This window comes from Aptenodytes patagonicus, chromosome 2 (genome assembly GCF_965638725.1).
Source record: "Aptenodytes patagonicus chromosome 2, bAptPat1.pri.cur, whole genome shotgun sequence".
Lineage (NCBI taxonomy): Eukaryota > Metazoa > Chordata > Aves > Sphenisciformes > Spheniscidae > Aptenodytes > Aptenodytes patagonicus.
This window is the reverse complement of record NC_134950.1, coordinates 155,695,201-155,711,480: the sequence shown is the minus strand read 5'-3', so window position 1 is coordinate 155,711,480 and position 16,280 is coordinate 155,695,201. Positions and strand designations below refer to the sequence as shown.

General features: G+C 36.8%; 1 protein-coding gene across 1 annotated transcript in view; it reads left to right on the top strand.

Annotated features, from left to right (window-relative positions):
* KIF5B (kinesin family member 5B) overlaps nt 1-12,890 on the top strand; it is a 37,379-nt gene extending 24,489 nt beyond the window's left edge. Inside the window, exons 16-26 of the mRNA XM_076331828.1 lie at nt 512-700; nt 1,558-1,675; nt 2,022-2,083; nt 2,171-2,280; nt 2,463-2,564; nt 4,718-4,778; nt 4,893-4,964; nt 5,141-5,245; nt 5,758-5,974; nt 7,795-7,927; nt 10,313-12,890. Coding sequence (XP_076187943.1) covers nt 512-700; nt 1,558-1,675; nt 2,022-2,083; nt 2,171-2,280; nt 2,463-2,564; nt 4,718-4,778; nt 4,893-4,964; nt 5,141-5,245; nt 5,758-5,974; nt 7,795-7,927; nt 10,313-10,319 — 1,176 coding nt within the window. The 3' untranslated portion in view covers nt 10,320-12,890. The remainder of the gene's footprint in view (nt 1-511; nt 701-1,557; nt 1,676-2,021; nt 2,084-2,170; nt 2,281-2,462; nt 2,565-4,717; nt 4,779-4,892; nt 4,965-5,140; nt 5,246-5,757; nt 5,975-7,794; nt 7,928-10,312) is intronic.
* The last annotated feature ends 3,390 nt before the right edge of the window (nt 12,891-16,280 follow it).

Here is a 16,280-nt window from a genome sequence, read left to right as displayed (position 1 = left end):
CCTCATGTATATTAATAATTTGGGCATAAGCTTATCCCTTGCTTATGCTGTGACTTATCAGGTCCCAAACAGAATTTGATTATGCAAAGACAAGGAAGAGCAGGTATGATTTTTTTCTGAAGTAGTGTTTTCATTCATACTGTTAAACTGCCATATGAAATGTTCATAATCAACAGCATCACCTTGGAAATCTTATGCTGACCTACAGTGGCAATCAAGATGTTACTTATTAAAAATTGAATGAGGAACTGAAATAAAAGATAAATTTAAAAGATCACTGTAGGACAAGAATGTGAGCAGTGTTAGAAATCTATAGTGAACTGTATTTCCCTCTTCAAGTGACTCATTACCTTTGTGCAAACTTCTAAATAATCAGTCGGAAAACTTAAAAGTTACGTTTTGGTGTGTAATGCTCTGATTATCAGTCGAGGTGGCGGATGTGTGCTCCAGCTCATCTTTAATTCTGTTTCATTATCTGAGCTTTCTAAATGCGTCATTCCACACTTTTCAGCAGCCTGAGGGAACTGGCATGATAGATGAAGAATTCACAGTTGCGAGACTGTACATTAGTAAAATGAAATCAGAAGTAAAAACAATGGTGAAACGTTGCAAACAGTTAGAAGGTACACAAGCAGAAAGCAATAAGAAAATGGAAGAAAATGAAAAGGAGTTGGCTGCCTGCCAGCTCCGTATCTCACAGGTAAATGTTTCTTTACACTGTACTCCTTAAATGTTCTTTTGAATTTATTAACCTGCTGGGGGGGGGGAAGTTGCAATTTCTTCTTCACACCTAACAAAGTACATTGTGATCGAACAGCCACAAGACTCAGCTGTATCCTCAATACTCTTTTCAGTTTGACTGCTTCTGAGTAATTGTGTGACAGGATATCAGAACTTCTGCAATATGTCTGTAGCCTGATAATGCTTTTGTAGCATTTGTATTAAATACTAGGGTCCATATGTTCTCCATCACAGAATCCTTTACAAATACAAGTCTTACAGAAGCAGTGGCTAGTGAGCACTCTGCCTACTAATGCAGCAAGTTGGAAGTGGGAGAGGTAGCAATAGCACAGTAAGATTTCAGTAGGCTTCCATAGCAGGTTAAATTTACTTCTAATGTAAGAAAAGCCATTTTAATGCGATTGTTAGAAAAGATCAGTAATGTGACTTCTAAAACTCTGAAAGTTGTGATCTACGATTTAGTTTTTCTATATTTTCTTTTACATACAGATGGTCATCTTTTTTTAAATCAGGAGATGCATATTTCAGTGCAATCTTCTAAATACAGTGGGACTCTCTTGCCTCTGATAGTATTTAACATTCAAAACATCTCTTCTCCTAGCCAAAAATGTATTTCATTCCAATCCAGAATAAAGACATTGTCTTACAGGCTACATTACAGATCTACTTTAGTAATCATAGTATTCTTAGAGTTTAGTTGGCACCATTTTTGTTTTGAGATCAGGTTACTTGTTTAAAAATAAGTATAAACTGTTTATACAGATGTAATTCTGTGGTACCTAGTTCCAAAGTAAATTAATCTTTCCATTCTACAAGCATGAAGCCAAGATCAAGTCATTGACTGAATATCTTCAGAATGTGGAACAGAAAAAAAGGCAACTGGAAGAGTCTGTGGATTCCCTTAATGAAGAATTAGTTCAGCTCCGAGCACAGGGTAGGAATTGCCTCCCTACACCTCACCCACCACCACCATCATTTTAAGTATATAGCGATAAATAGGAAATCGTTCTGTTCTATTTAGATTGAAGGGCGGAGCTATAGAATGGCTTTATGCTACTGAACATGTAGAATTAGTCAATGGGAAAGCATGTTTGAAAGAACTGCTATGGATAGGATTAAATTAAAGATGTTACTGATTTAATTGATCTTTGTGGTGGGAGGGGACTTTTTCCAAATGTTAAGGTGTTGGGGAAGGAGGGGGGAATTAACACCATCTTCTCTGTGATCGCCTAGTTACCTGGCTGAAATGTGTTTTCTTTTCTGTCCTCTATCCCTACTAGAAAAAGTCCATGAGATGGAGAAAGAGCACTTAAATAAGGTTCAAACTGCAAATGAAGTCAAGGTAAGTTAATTTCATTGTTTTTTTTAAAAACAAAGTGAAGTATGGCAGCTTCTTAAAGCATATAATACATATTGTTTTTTCTAATAGCAAGCTGTGGAACAGCAAATTCAGAGTCATCGTGAGACGCATCAGAAACAAATCAGTAGCCTAAGAGATGAAGTTGATGCAAAGGAGAAACTTATCACTGAACTTCAGGAGTAAGTAATTGTCATTATTTTGTTAGTGCCAAATGTCTCTGGACTGTGTGAGTACAGAGCACAGTATGGTGGGAAGGAAGTGGCAAGGGTTTCCTCAAGCAGTGTCTTTCTAACTTGTGTTGCTTTACTGAATGTGGTGTCTGACAGGTTCAGTTGATGTAATATTTACTTTCTGTGTTCAGCCAAAACCAGAAGATGATGCTTGAACAGGAACGCCTTAGAGTTGAGCATGAGAAGTTGAAAGCGACTGATCAGGAAAAAAGTAGAAAACTGCATGAACTTACGTAAGTGACAGTCACGCATAAAGCAAACGTGTGGGGGAACACTTATATTTTAAAAACTAGTGATCTAATATGATGAAGTGGCTCTCACTGTATGATATGCTTATTAAAGAGAGATGCTCCAGAGCCTTCTTGAACTTAACTTTTTTTAAAACCTTTGCACTACCTTAATATTTAAAATTGGAAGTAAAATGATGAAAGATATGAAGGCCACAACTTTTTCTTTGTTAATACGCTATAGGTTGGAGTAATTAACTTTTCAATTTGCAGCTAAGTATTGCATGCTCCAAGACTGGAAGAGGCTTGTAAGAGTTCCCTAACTCTTTTTTGGTTCTTGTGTGATTTAACTAGTTAGGTGGTTCTAACTGGCTTATTCTTGAGATTAAACAGCTGCATACTTCATTGAGTGACTAAATACAGTGTATTAGTGAATTAGAGACTGAAAAGTTAATGCAAAAATTAGCATTGAATTCTGCTTTCAGGTAAGTGTGCAAGGGTCAAGCTGAAAAACAGTTCTGAACTTCTAGAAATCTAACCAAAATCTCCTGGAAATGTTTCTAGAGTATCAGTAGCGACCCCTTTCTGGCATATATAAATTTATCTTTACAGAAGTTAAAACTACATTATACTTAAAATATTTTTTCAAAAGTGCATGCTTTTTCGCCATGTTTAAAAACACACAGTGGCTTTCAGGATTTTGTCATAGAATTTGAAATAATCAGAGGGACCTGATTGGTCTCTACTGGTAACCAATAAGCAACACTTTTTTCTTTTTTCTTTTAGCCTTATTGTGAAATACAATGGTGGTTTAACTGACTAAAATTTTAACAGTACTCTGGTCTTGTGAATCCATCTTATTCTGATTTATTTATATGCCACAATGATTACAAAAGTTACATTAGTTACAGTAGGTTTTCTTGTCTTGTAAGATTTTATATACATACCACATTATTGCTTCTTATTTCAATTTGCAGGCTAAACTATATATAGCATTGATCCCTTAAACGCACTTGCTATATTAGAAACTTTCCTCTTCAATGACTTGCAAAGAAACATTAAGAATTAGTTTGGTATTCTGTGTCCTCCCCCAGCCTTTTTGAATCCAGTTATTTTCCATTGTATGTCATAAATGTTTGTGGCAAATGACAGGCCAGAAACAGTGCAGACTATTCACATTTTACTTTTTTTTTTTTTTTTTACTTAGAGTTGTATAAGATACCTGGAACTACTTTCCAGTGAGGTCTGGAAAATGGATAGGATGCTGAGATATTCTTTAGAATATTTTATTACCTCAAATGTTTAATCATTTAGCTGTGAACTAGTAGTGAAACTGGCCAAGTGAAAAGAAATTTCAAGAGGAAAGGAAACTTTTTGGCTACTTAATAGGAACACTTCATTTTTGTGCAGTCCCTGGCCTTCCTATTTCAACCTCGAGTCATGAAAAGAAAAGTCCAAATTCCTTTCCTGTACCCTGTCATCTTAGTAATTAGCCTTACAATTCTGAGAGATAACATTAGCAGTGCAGTAAATGCTTTCACATTACATAGGAAGACAGAAGCTCTGTAAAGTGATAATGATTAGGTTATATTCCTGTAAACCGAGATTGTTGTTTATGATGCTAGCTTTGGCAAATGTGTTGGGAGTGAGGTGGTAGAACAAAACAAAAAAAATCCTTAATCTGTCACATGATACTTGTCATCTCAGCTGGTCAGAGCTAAGAACATTTGTAGGATAACAACATCTCCTCAAGTATTCATCCTGAACCTGGCTCTGAGAGTCTTTCTTTAGAGACATGGTTTAGTGGTGGACTTGGCAGTGCTAGGTTAACGGTTGGACTTGATGGTCTTAAAGGTCTTTTCCAACCTAAACAATTCTATGATTGTATTCTAGAACCTTATAATTTATGCATCTGAATGTACTTGTTTGTATTCCTTCAATATTTAAAGTACTTCCCTCTTTTCCCCTGCAACTCCCCCACTCCCACCCCATATGAATTTTTGAGTGTGGTGTTACCTGTTGGTTACATCCTTAATTGAGGACTTCAACTGAAAACCATTTTTCATTTGTACCATATAGTGTTTATCACTCTAGTCTCCTAAAACATTAAAATTTCCAGTTTTGCTCGGATGTTTCAGGATGAATTTATTCTCTTTTAGGGTTATGCAGGACAGACGGGAACAAGCGAGGCAAGATTTAAAGGGTTTGGAAGAGACTGTGGTAAGATAGTCAGAATATGTTTCAAAGCAAATGTCAATACTTGCTTCCCCCCCACACTTCAGAGTTATTTTTTAAAATTTTTTTTAGTTTTTAACTCCTTGTCCTTAACTGTAGGCAAAAGAACTTCAGACTCTACATAATCTTCGGAAGCTCTTTGTTCAGGATCTGGCTACTAGAGTGAAAAAGGTAATGTGGTGCTGTAGAGAAACTTGGTGTTTCTGAGAATGCTACATACATTTCAGTTTAGAACTACATTAGGAATTGATCTTTATGCAGTGTAATTTTTCTGGCTTGATCTTAATATGCAAGTTCAGATTTGTACTCAGCCTCCTCTCTCCTTCCGTATACCTTTGTTACTGCAGAGCGCTGAGATTGACTCGGATGATACAGGAGGCAGTGCTGCACAAAAACAGAAGATTTCCTTCCTTGAGAATAATCTTGAACAGCTTACAAAAGTTCACAAGCAGGTACAATGAGGCTTAATTTCAAGTTTTAATTAAAAACAAACTACTTAAGGTGCATTATTATAGAAGTGACTGAATGCATATTGGTCATAAAGTAACTGTTTTATAATTAAACACTACATCTTGAGTGTGTCTCTTGATATAAAACAGACTAAAGTTTTCCCATAAAGTAAATTAATAGCTATTTTAAGTGCATGTGGGTATGTAACAAAATAGCTGCATTTAAATACAAGAACATCCAAGTTAGTGTTTAGAGTTAGTATATCAGTCTGGGGGATGCTTGCCTGTCTCTCTCTGACTGAAAAAGAACCAAAGTGCCTATGTTGGGTAGTATGTTCTTCCACGGTAACTGATTTTTCAAATTACAATCTTACTGATGAACTATTAGATTTACTGAAAGCTTAAGCAAAGATAATATAGTAGCCCTACTGTTTTGCCTGTTTAGGGGTGGGAGGGTGTTTGGTTGGCTCTTCCCATGAAGAGAGATACCAAGAAAATTGATTCTGGTTTTGTAGCTGGTACGTGATAATGCAGATCTTCGCTGTGAACTTCCTAAATTGGAGAAGCGACTTAGAGCTACAGCTGAAAGAGTTAAAGCTTTGGAATCTGCACTGAAGGAAGCCAAAGAGAATGCTTCTCGTGATCGCAAACGGTATCAGCAAGAAGTAGATCGTATAAAGGAAGCTGTAAGATCCAAGAATATGGCCAGAAGAGGACATTCTGCACAAATTGGTTAGTAAAAAATCCCTTGCCCCGTAAAGCTTCATCTGGCTCCTGATGTTTTTTTAATCTTTGTGCATGTATGCATCTGTGAACATGGTGTATTTTCTACCATGAGTTATGTTTTGGTTAATAGACTGTAAGTGTGTGGGTGGTGGTGTATCATTGGTTGGGGGTTTTTTTTATTGACTTATTTTAAATGGGTCTTTTCCTGGTAGCTGGATTTTTGTACATGCTGGGAAAGGCTTACCAACCTAGAATTCTAGCCTGAATGTGTGTTCCATTTCCTAGAACAAAACAATACACTGAATGTGAGTCTTAGGTCTTTAACATGATTCCATAAGAATTTCTAAGACTAAGTAGTATTCCAAAGTAAGGAGAGAGATTAAGCCATCACCTTAAACAACAACAAAATTGTCTTGCTGTCTCTTGATCTGGTGGGAGAGGGGCAGACAGAAACCCACAACTAACATCCTAAGATCCCTAATTGCCTTTTCGGTTCTTTGTTCTGAAACATATAGTACTCCATAGCCCTCCCTAGGAGAAAAGAATGGAAAAAACGGAAATCTGTAGTAGCCAGTAGTGTTTCTTACCATGTGATGGGAAGGCAGTCATATTCCCTTGGTCTTCCACCTGCCGTTATGCTGTAAAGTGCTGAGGGCCAAGAGGGTGTGTGACCTGTGGAGGACTTAACTGTACTTCTACAACAGTAATGTAATAGGCAACTATGTGTTCCAGCTTTTTTGTTGTCCTGTGTCAGGACTTCAGTAATTAATACACTTCTCTTAAATGCTAATGCCACCAAAATGAGCATTGCAGTTATACTTCGCTCATATTCTGTAGGTCTGCAAAGAGCTGTTGCAGAATAAAGTTCTAATTTTTTTTTCTTGGTCGCTTCAAACAGTGGCTTGAAGATGGGTGCTTTCCTGTCTTGTCTTTCTCTCAAGTGATCTCCAGGAAGACAAACAGAATTCTCTAGTGAGCTTACCACAAGTATAAAACCTCTTGTACTTAAATGTCTAGTTGAACTAGGCATGTCTTACTGGAGATCAGCTTCCTATAAGGCAGAAATTGAGAAGTGTTTCTCTGATGCAGTTGCTACCTGTAGGTACTTTATATCTACTCTTACCTGCTGAAACTTTAAATGCTTCTGATTAATATTAGAGAACTCTGTAAAGTCATACTGTTGTGCATGTCCTGTTAAGCGCTAGTGCAAAACTGACTGAAAATAGTTTATTTATCCGAGTGTATGCAGCTTCTGAATTATCTGTCAAAACTACTGTTTTTGAATTCAGTAATAGAGCAAGTTTTATTTTTATGTGGTGGTAAGAAGTTGATGAAGCAATGTTATCTGTGGAGTAATCGATACGCAGAACCACTTGTAGAGCAGAGTAGTGGCTTATCAATCAAGTAGATGTAGGAAATACAGCAGGGTATAATGGTTCCTTACAGGAACATAACCCTCATGAAACTTTGTCTAGCGATGTGTCTTATTTGAGTTCTTATTGCCAAGAAATAGGACTCTTACAGGGAAATACATTAGGTGGGGCAGATAGCACATATGAAGATAATCATTATCAAAAGCTTTGCTAGCTTTAATTCTAATAGGGACAATAAAAGCAAAACCTTGTGTATTTTTCAGGGCTTGTTATAGTTGATACTAATCTGTTAGGTTCTCAAAATAACATCTCCTAAACTTGTTTTCTTATTCAAAGTGTGTTCAGTTTGGATTATTGCATTTGGGACACTGCAAAATAAAGCATTAGTAAATTTGAATAATCAAGGTAGAATTGTGATGTATGTATTTGTAAGTCATGTTTCTTTTCATGCAGCTAAGCCTATCCGTCCTGGCCAGCATCCAGCAGCTTCTCCAACTCATCCAAGTGCAATTCGTGGTGGAGGTGCGTTCACTCAGAACAGCCAGCCAGTGGCACTGCGTGGAGGTGGAGGACGGCAAGACAAAGTGTAAGTTTGTCTTGTAGGATTTTTAAATGTGCAATTAAACTACTTCATATTAGTTTATTACAGTTCATTCTGTGGCATAAAATCACCCAAATAATCAAATTAACTTCTCTTTTTTACAGAATTTTATAGTTAGAGGAACAGCATACGTGTACATCTGACTAATGTTGCTGCTGCTTTTGTTATAAAACTGGTGTTTGTTGTAAAATGGTAGTTCTGGAGTTGTTCTGCTGGAATCGAACAAAATGTGAAAACGGTCAGTTGGAGACAGTTACCAGTCACAGCTAATAGCTACTGTTTGGGAAAGGAGTGGACAGTTTTTAAATTCTGTTGGCTTGCTAGTATCTTTTAAAATATGGTTTTCTGAAGAAAACATTCAGTGATGAAATAAAAAATGACCCTATTCTTATATGTTGTTTATTTGCTGTTCTTACTACGATTGCATACTGCTTTATGTGTAAGTAATTTGGAAGTATTTAACAGAAAAATTCATGTCTTCATCCAGTAAATTTAAAATGTTAGCTTAGTTAAAATACAGTTACAGTAACTGAAATTAATATGTGCGCTTACTTGAAAATGTCTCTAATCTTCTAAGTGATTATATGTAGTCTGGTACTTAATACACTTAAGTTGCTCACAGAATCAAGTCTCTTTTTAATCAACGTCTGCATTATAGTTGGTCTGTTGGTCACCTAACAGTAATGCTTTGCCGTATTCTCTGTCATCATCTTCACTTTTGAGTGTTTGTTTAAATGTCTTCTAGGCATTCTCTTAGTTAAGGTTATCTGCATATTCAGTTTGAAAATACTCCTAAAATGAATGTGTGGTGCTTGAATCCTGGGTGCTTCTCTTTTGAAGGGGTCCAGAGCAGCTTACGTTCATCTTGTTTCCATTTGTTTCTTTTTATTAGCTGACTGACTTTTCAAAGCTTTCTCTCCAATTTAGAGAAAATCAGACTGTAGTATTGGTTAGGGTACCTGGTCATGTTCAGTAGTGTCTCTTAGTAAATGAGAGGTTGAAGCGATATGTACTTTAACCTTGAATAACATCTACTTGAATGACCAAGGAGCTAGCAGTTCATGGATTCTTGATTATGTTGATATGGTGAAATTAATCTTCAGATAGATAGCTTCTTGGACTACAAAGGCAATCTCAGCTGTCCAATGAAGAGACGTTTCAAGGTATGATTGACCTAATTTATTTTAGGTGCCTACTTTAGCATGAGTTTGCACATGCTCTGATGTTGCCTCGAATTCTAACTGAAGAGAGCCTATTTAGTCTCATACTTCTTTAAGAGTACTTTAACTAAATTTTGAGCTTGTATCTTGCTTTGGAGAAGAGTTTTCACTGTTGGTCCTGGGGAATTTAAATAGGAGACTCGGCACTTTGACTTTTGGACTATTTGTAGAAGGAGTGGAAAATTGCTAAGTATTGGCTAGAACCCCTTTTTAACAAATGAACCAAAAAACTCCCACGTAATATGCTTACAGAATCCCTTAAGCAGTTGTAAAGCTTTCATATAATTTTTCTAATGTCAGCATGTTAGCTGTTGCTGTAGAACCAAGCAGACTTTAGCACTTAAAGGCAGGAGAGTGGTCATAATTTATTCCAACTTTTCTATCTTGTTTTTTCGAAGAACCTGTCCCTTATGGAAGTAAAGGAACAAAACTTTTTTGAACTTTATTTTACTATTAAATATAAATTTGTTCTAAGCTTGTGAATACTCAGGTAGGCAGTATCCTTTTTCTCTGTGGTAATGTCACATTTTTTCTGAGGATTAATACAGATACTAAGCATCTGAACTTCTGTTTAGAGAAGAACTTTTGGTACAGTAGGAACATGATGTACTGTTTTACGTTTGGAGACCACCATTTAACAAATTATTCTGGAAACATAAATGCAGACATGGTAAATCGTTATTTTCCTATGCAAATCAAACTTTTTTAGGGTGATTAATGCCGAATGATCTCTTCACTCCCATTTCATCTTCCCAAAATAGCAAAGTCAAAACTTTGCAGCAGCTGGTAGGTGGTATCCAGACAGTTCTCACTGGCCTGGAGAAGTAGCAACAGTCATGGGAAATGGAGCTGGGTTATAATTGGTTTGTCTTTGTAATGTTTATTCTGTTAAGGCAATCAAGATTGGATACCCAGTCAGTTTACCGTGCTGTCAATTTGCTGGTAACAGACAGCATTGCTGAAATGCTTTGTGTTGCACAATTTCTTATTCTAAAGCAGATGTCTTATTAGCACTTACCTGACTGGTTTAAGAAGCGGGCTTTTAAAGGCTATGTAAATAGTGAATACAGTCTACTGTAAATGTAAATAACTTGGCTTTTTTGGCTTATGAGATACAAGCACTTAACTCTGTTATTTTTCTCATTTACAGTTGCTGAAAAGTAAACGTGGCATGAGGAGGATTGGATATTGTGTAGAGGGAGTCATTCCATGACAATAATCTCTCCCTTTGGGGACTGTAGGATTATTTTTTGAAAATGTATAAATTATACCTGGCCTGTACAGCTCTTCCCCCTTCTACAAATTCTGCTAACTGATTCCCAAAAAAAACCCAACTAGAGTGCAATTTTGGCGTCTTGAAAAATGACTTGTTACTTAAAGTGTAGCTCTGCTCATTACACAGTTTGTCTTTCATGTCTTAAATTTAGTCTGCACTGTGCCAAGTTGAATGTACGTTGAGAAAATCTTAGTTCAAATTTTCTAGCTTAATTTGTGTACATCTTACTGTCTTAGGGAATGTGCAACAGTGTTTAAGTATACTTTCATTTTTATCACTTCACATAACACTACATGTCCCACTGAATTAGAGCGGCACTCTACATTACAGTTTCCTTTTGGAATGCTGCATAGAGCATTGGAACTAAATTTATTTGTACAGTGTAAGAATACTGAAGTGTGCTTACGACAACTGCCATAAGGCACTGCGATCGCTACACCATGGAACTAGAGTTCAATATGAACAAGGCTGTTTAACTGTTATCTGATTAAATGCCCATTTATTGGGTAATTTAGAATTAAATATTGTACAGTAATAAGAGTAAACCGAAGTTTACAAAAAAGACTTTGGCAATGGATTATCCCATCTGTCCTGTTCTTGATTCTACACACAGTACGGTCTGGTGGAGTGAAAACATTCTGCTTCATTCTGATGAGCCTGTCTATCAATTTGTCTGTAGCTGTGAGGGTTCACTTTTGCTATTTTATAATAGTGAAATGAGCGCAATCGAAAATTTAACTTGATATTCCACTACATACACAGTACTAGAATTTTTGGCTAAAATTTTAACTTCCAATTAAAAAAAATTTTCAGCAACTGGCCAATGAATTCAGATACGTTAATAAAGGATACAACTTTTTAAAACTGATGTGTCTGGAAATCCCAGAGACGTGTTTAAAAAAATAATAAAGTGCTACCCTGAATTGTATTTGTAATACGTTTGTAAGTAGGTACATGAAATGTCCAAAGTAGTAGTTGTTGAATATTTTTCTTCTCTTTGCAATAAAGTCCTGTAAAGTGGCTAACAAATGAAACGGGTTTTTTTGTTTGTTTTTGAGCTCCAGTACTCCCACTGAGCTGAATCTGGGTTTTTAAAATTTTATAGTATAATTTGCCTAACTTATTCATAGGGTTTAGCCACTATAATTTTTAGAACAGCCGCCTTCTGGATAGAAATTAATTACCAGGTCTTTGAGAAAGAAGGAACTTAATATTACTGAAAGAATTCAGTTAGCTTTCCAGACCCAGTTGGTACCACTTTGTGTGTGCTGGCTTGAATTTTTTTGCTGGGTATTCATCAGTTATTGTGGAAACAGTAGAGACTCTATGACTGTTCAGACAGCAAATCACTCTCAACTTTTATATTATAAATAGACAAAATATTTATATTAGGATGGAGTGTAGTCAGATTTTAGACCTTGAACCACTTTTTTCTATATATACAGTAGTCTGAATTTTTAATGGTTTGATTTTTAAAGGTTGAGTGTATCGGTCAGAAATCTCACTATTTTGGAGTTTTCACCTTTTAAGACTGGTTTGTTCATTAAGGCTGCCAAACACTCCAAACTTGCAGTTGTTTTAGAGCATGGTTAAAGACAGCACACTGAGGAAAGAAAAACAAAGGAGCAGCAAACTATTTTGAATGAAATTTCTCATAATGGAAAATGCACTGTCCATTATCTTTCTCAATGTTAACTACAGGTTTTCAGACCTTCATTTGTTAATATGCAATCATAAAACCAAAAAAACCCCACTTTCTGTAAAGTACATTCAAATGAAGCAGGATTTTTTTCTCAGGCCTGTGAATGGGGGTTTCATTCCTGTAGGTAATTATCATGGGTTTTGGTGCTGAAAATCGCTGTGTTTTAAAAAAAAAAAAAAATAAATTAAATGGTGACTAGCCTGTAGCTCAGTGTACATCACCTTTTTATATTTGAACTTTTTTTTTATTTTAAACCTTTTATGAAGTTTACCAAGAACTGCCTCTTAAAATGTAAAAAAGAAAAAAACCACCAACTTTTTTTGTTTTCTGGTTTTGGCTGTTATAGGTCAGCCAGACAGGACAATTACTGTTTTTTGTAAATTAAAATATTCAGGCTATACGGGGAATGTTCAACACTGCTCTTTCAACTTGCAGTCTTTGAATGGCTCTTACTCTTATGTTCCTCTAGATCATATTTTTTAAAAGATGGTTTAGAATAGGAACTTGGTGAAATAATATTTATTTCTGGTGAACAACTAAATTATTTACGTAACTTAAATGCTGACTCACTACTGTGTGTAACTCTAAATTTGACATGAGAGGACAAGTCTACCTGTGGAATATGATTTAACTTCAGTACACTTAAGATGCATTAAAACAATTGGTTTGGGGAAGACGCCATATAGTTTTAACTTACCTGCATGCTGTAAATGTATTTGTGTTTAAATAAAGAGAAGAAAAATCTTTGAACTTTGTGCATTTATTCAGTCTCTACACTGGTTTGTTAAATTGTCTCCATATAATATTTTTCACTTGATAGGTTTCATGACCAGTTATCTCTATGTAAATTGTGATCACATGGTGTCTCTAACCTCTTATTCCAGTGTTTGTTAATACAAGTAAGCTTTCCCACACACAAATATGAATATTTAAGTCTTAGTCTTCAAAAGACTGTTCATGATAGGAAAAACACACAAATACAAAAACCCCAAACCAAACAAATGAACAAAAAAACCCAACAAACAAACCCCAACAGCTGCTGCCTGTGGCAATGTTCAGAAATTGATTACAGCTGCAGTATATCAGAATTTGAACCCCTTCAACCTGGGATTACTTTGACATCTCCCAAAGGTGTATATTCTATGTAGTTCATAAATATGCCAACTTAATATCCATTTTTAATGGCTTCTCTGGGTTGTGTATGTTTTGTTTTGTTTTTTTAAAACACCAACTTCCACCCTATCTATCTTGGATACAATAAGTGACACACACTTGAAAGAGTTCTCCCTTGGCATATGGTGTAGATGTGGGCATTCTTTCTCTCAAAGGAGAGACTTCCTCTTTTGCTCAAAGCAGCGGTTTTGTTTCTAGTGCACTGATCTCTGTCTTAGTATTCAGCTGCTTTTCAAAAACAGACCTGAAAAACAAACTCCAAACCCCTCACCAACAAGCTCAACCCTCCTCTCCTCAAGCTATGTCTACATGTCGTTATTTCTTAGCTGTAATCAGGAGTTAGATATGCAAGAGTATTCCTACATCCTATTCATCAAGGGATTTCTTTTTTTTTTTTTTTTTTTTTTAATGGTTGCATTCTAGGGTAAGTTGAAGCCAGGTTAGAGACAGCTATACTTTCTTCTTTCCAGGAGCAGAAGGAAATTCAAGAACTAGAGGAGATTGCCTTAATTCAGGCCTACTGGCAATCAAGGAACCATAGATGCACTTACATTCAACACTTGTTCTTTAAAATAAAACTTTGAAATGAAACAGTGTAGACGCTGATCAGGGGTTTGGGCACATAATGTGCATTTGATTTAGTTCCTGAGCAACTTAAAATCTAATTTTGAAGACTCTAAGATGACTGCATTTTATCTGTTTCAGGATGCACGAAGCAATGGGTGCCTGCTTGCAGCTGTTCAGCCTGCAGATTACAAATTCTGAAAACTGCCAATTCATCTGCAGCACCTGATGCCTACTGTATTTTCAGCTTGAGCTGTAGTTGCTCGTGCTTTAGGTACTCCCGGTTAGCCAGTGAAGGAGGGAAGTGAAATGGAGATCTTCTGTTCTGCCAGTCTGACAGAACAAACGGTTGGTTCGGTTCAGACCAAGAGCTCATCTAGCTAAATCTGTCTCCAGAGGTGCCAGATCTATGGGTTGCCCAGAAAATCAGTCAAACGTGATGATTTCTTTCAATAGTCTTCTCTAGATGGGTCACCTCAGGGGCTTTCCTGAGTATGGTGTGAGTTGTCTGTATGGTGATGCTCAAAGTTCTCCTTTTATCCACATGCTCGGACAGTTGTCTCTGGAATCCATGTAAACTTGCCTTGGTTTCGGTTGGAAAGGAATTCCCATGAGTTACCACTTGCTTCATGAACCTTTTTTTTTTTTTTTTTTTTTAACTTGGCTTCTGCTGATTTAGTGACCTCTTGTTCTTGTTTCGGAGATTAATCCCTTTCCAGCATTTCTGTGCCACCTGGACTTTTGTAGACCTCTTCCCCCCCCCCAATTTATCTTTTCCCAGTAATCTGTAACAGTTGATTCTGTTTTTTCTGAATGCTGTTGAACTGATGTTTTTTATGGAGCAATCTAGTTATTTGAGGCTGCAATCATCTTCTGGATAGTTTTCTCAGAAAAAGATTTAGCTGAATTTATAGAGCTTTGATATATAAATATATATATAAAAGCATAAAGGAGGTCTGCCAGTACAGTTATGTAAAAGAAAAGATCTCAAGAGGAAGAAATGCATCTGCAAAACTGCTCAATAATGAGCTAATCTGATACTATAAAGTATTTCATAGTGGATCCTATTAACAGAAGATGGCTCAGTCACCCTGGTGAAGTGCTCGCATTTGAATAGATCTGTCTCTTTACTAGGGCATGACCAACTCAAACCCTTCTAATTGCAGACAAGGACTAAGGGATGCTCAAAAAGGAAAGTAAATCTTTTGCTCTGGAGTTCCTTATGAGCAATGGCATGACCTGAAATTACTTCTGAAATTAAGAAAAAAAACATTATTACATCTCTGACAAGGGAAAACTGCAGTTACCTGCACTGATAACCCACAAACTGCGAAGGAATTCATTGACAAAACAAGTTTGTTCTGTTGACTGGCTTGGGGCGGCTTCCCTTTTGAGTGGACCGAGAAGTTGTAACACCAATTTAGGAAGTGTCAAAATGCATCACTATATTTGACATGTGCTACATGCAAAACTGTCTCGAGTCCCTTAAGTACATAACATAACCTCGCTAAATGATACAGAAGAGACGTCTGGAAGATGATTACTGAAGACTGATGGGTATGTCAGAATTTTTGCCTGTGAAGTTCTGAGCTAATGAATCTTCCTGAACTCCCTACAGGATTGTTCATCATTTTATCTTTAACCAGTGCTTTCTGGGGGGAATTACAAGTGAAGTGGGACTGGGCAGGGAGAGTAATTTGAGCTGCTAACTCCTTTAAGTGTTTCATCATGAAAATTGAAGGTGCAGAGGGTATCGGTCAGCTAGGTTATCCGGTGTAATGGGGAGAGGAAGAGCTACCTGAAGAAGAAAAATACAATGCAAATGAGACTATTGTAATAGAGCATATTTGGCCTATTTACCTTTGAAAAGGAAAATAAGAGCCTAATGACTACAAAGGGGAAAGAAAGGGATGTTGCATAGCATGGTGTGGCATATCTGCACCCCGGATACCTTGCAGGTGTACGTTTCAGCGGAATACTCGCTACAGGGTCTGTTGTGTGCTACACAGTGTAGGCATACCGGTATTGCTGATGGATTCATCAACTCTCTTTTCTACCTAAGGTACCAAGGGAAGTGTTGATGCTTACCTCCAGTAAGTAAGGACAGCAGCATAACCCATGTTCTCCACATTCCTAAACCTGCAAAACTGGGTGTGGAAATGACTCGGAGGTGCCCCCAGGTGTGTGTTTCAGAGAGCTACTTCCACAGTGCCTGCTGTGAGTAACGAGTACCTGTGAGCCCCTGTCCTGTTCCAAAAGTCAGCTCAAATTGTCTCCTGCAACCGGAGATGAATACACTTCACAGCTGATGCCACCATACCAGAGATACCTGTGAAGCCACTTGCTGTTCCAGTCGATGCTTGAATTTGGCTTTTGTCAGCAGCAGCATTAAAAAGTGTGTTA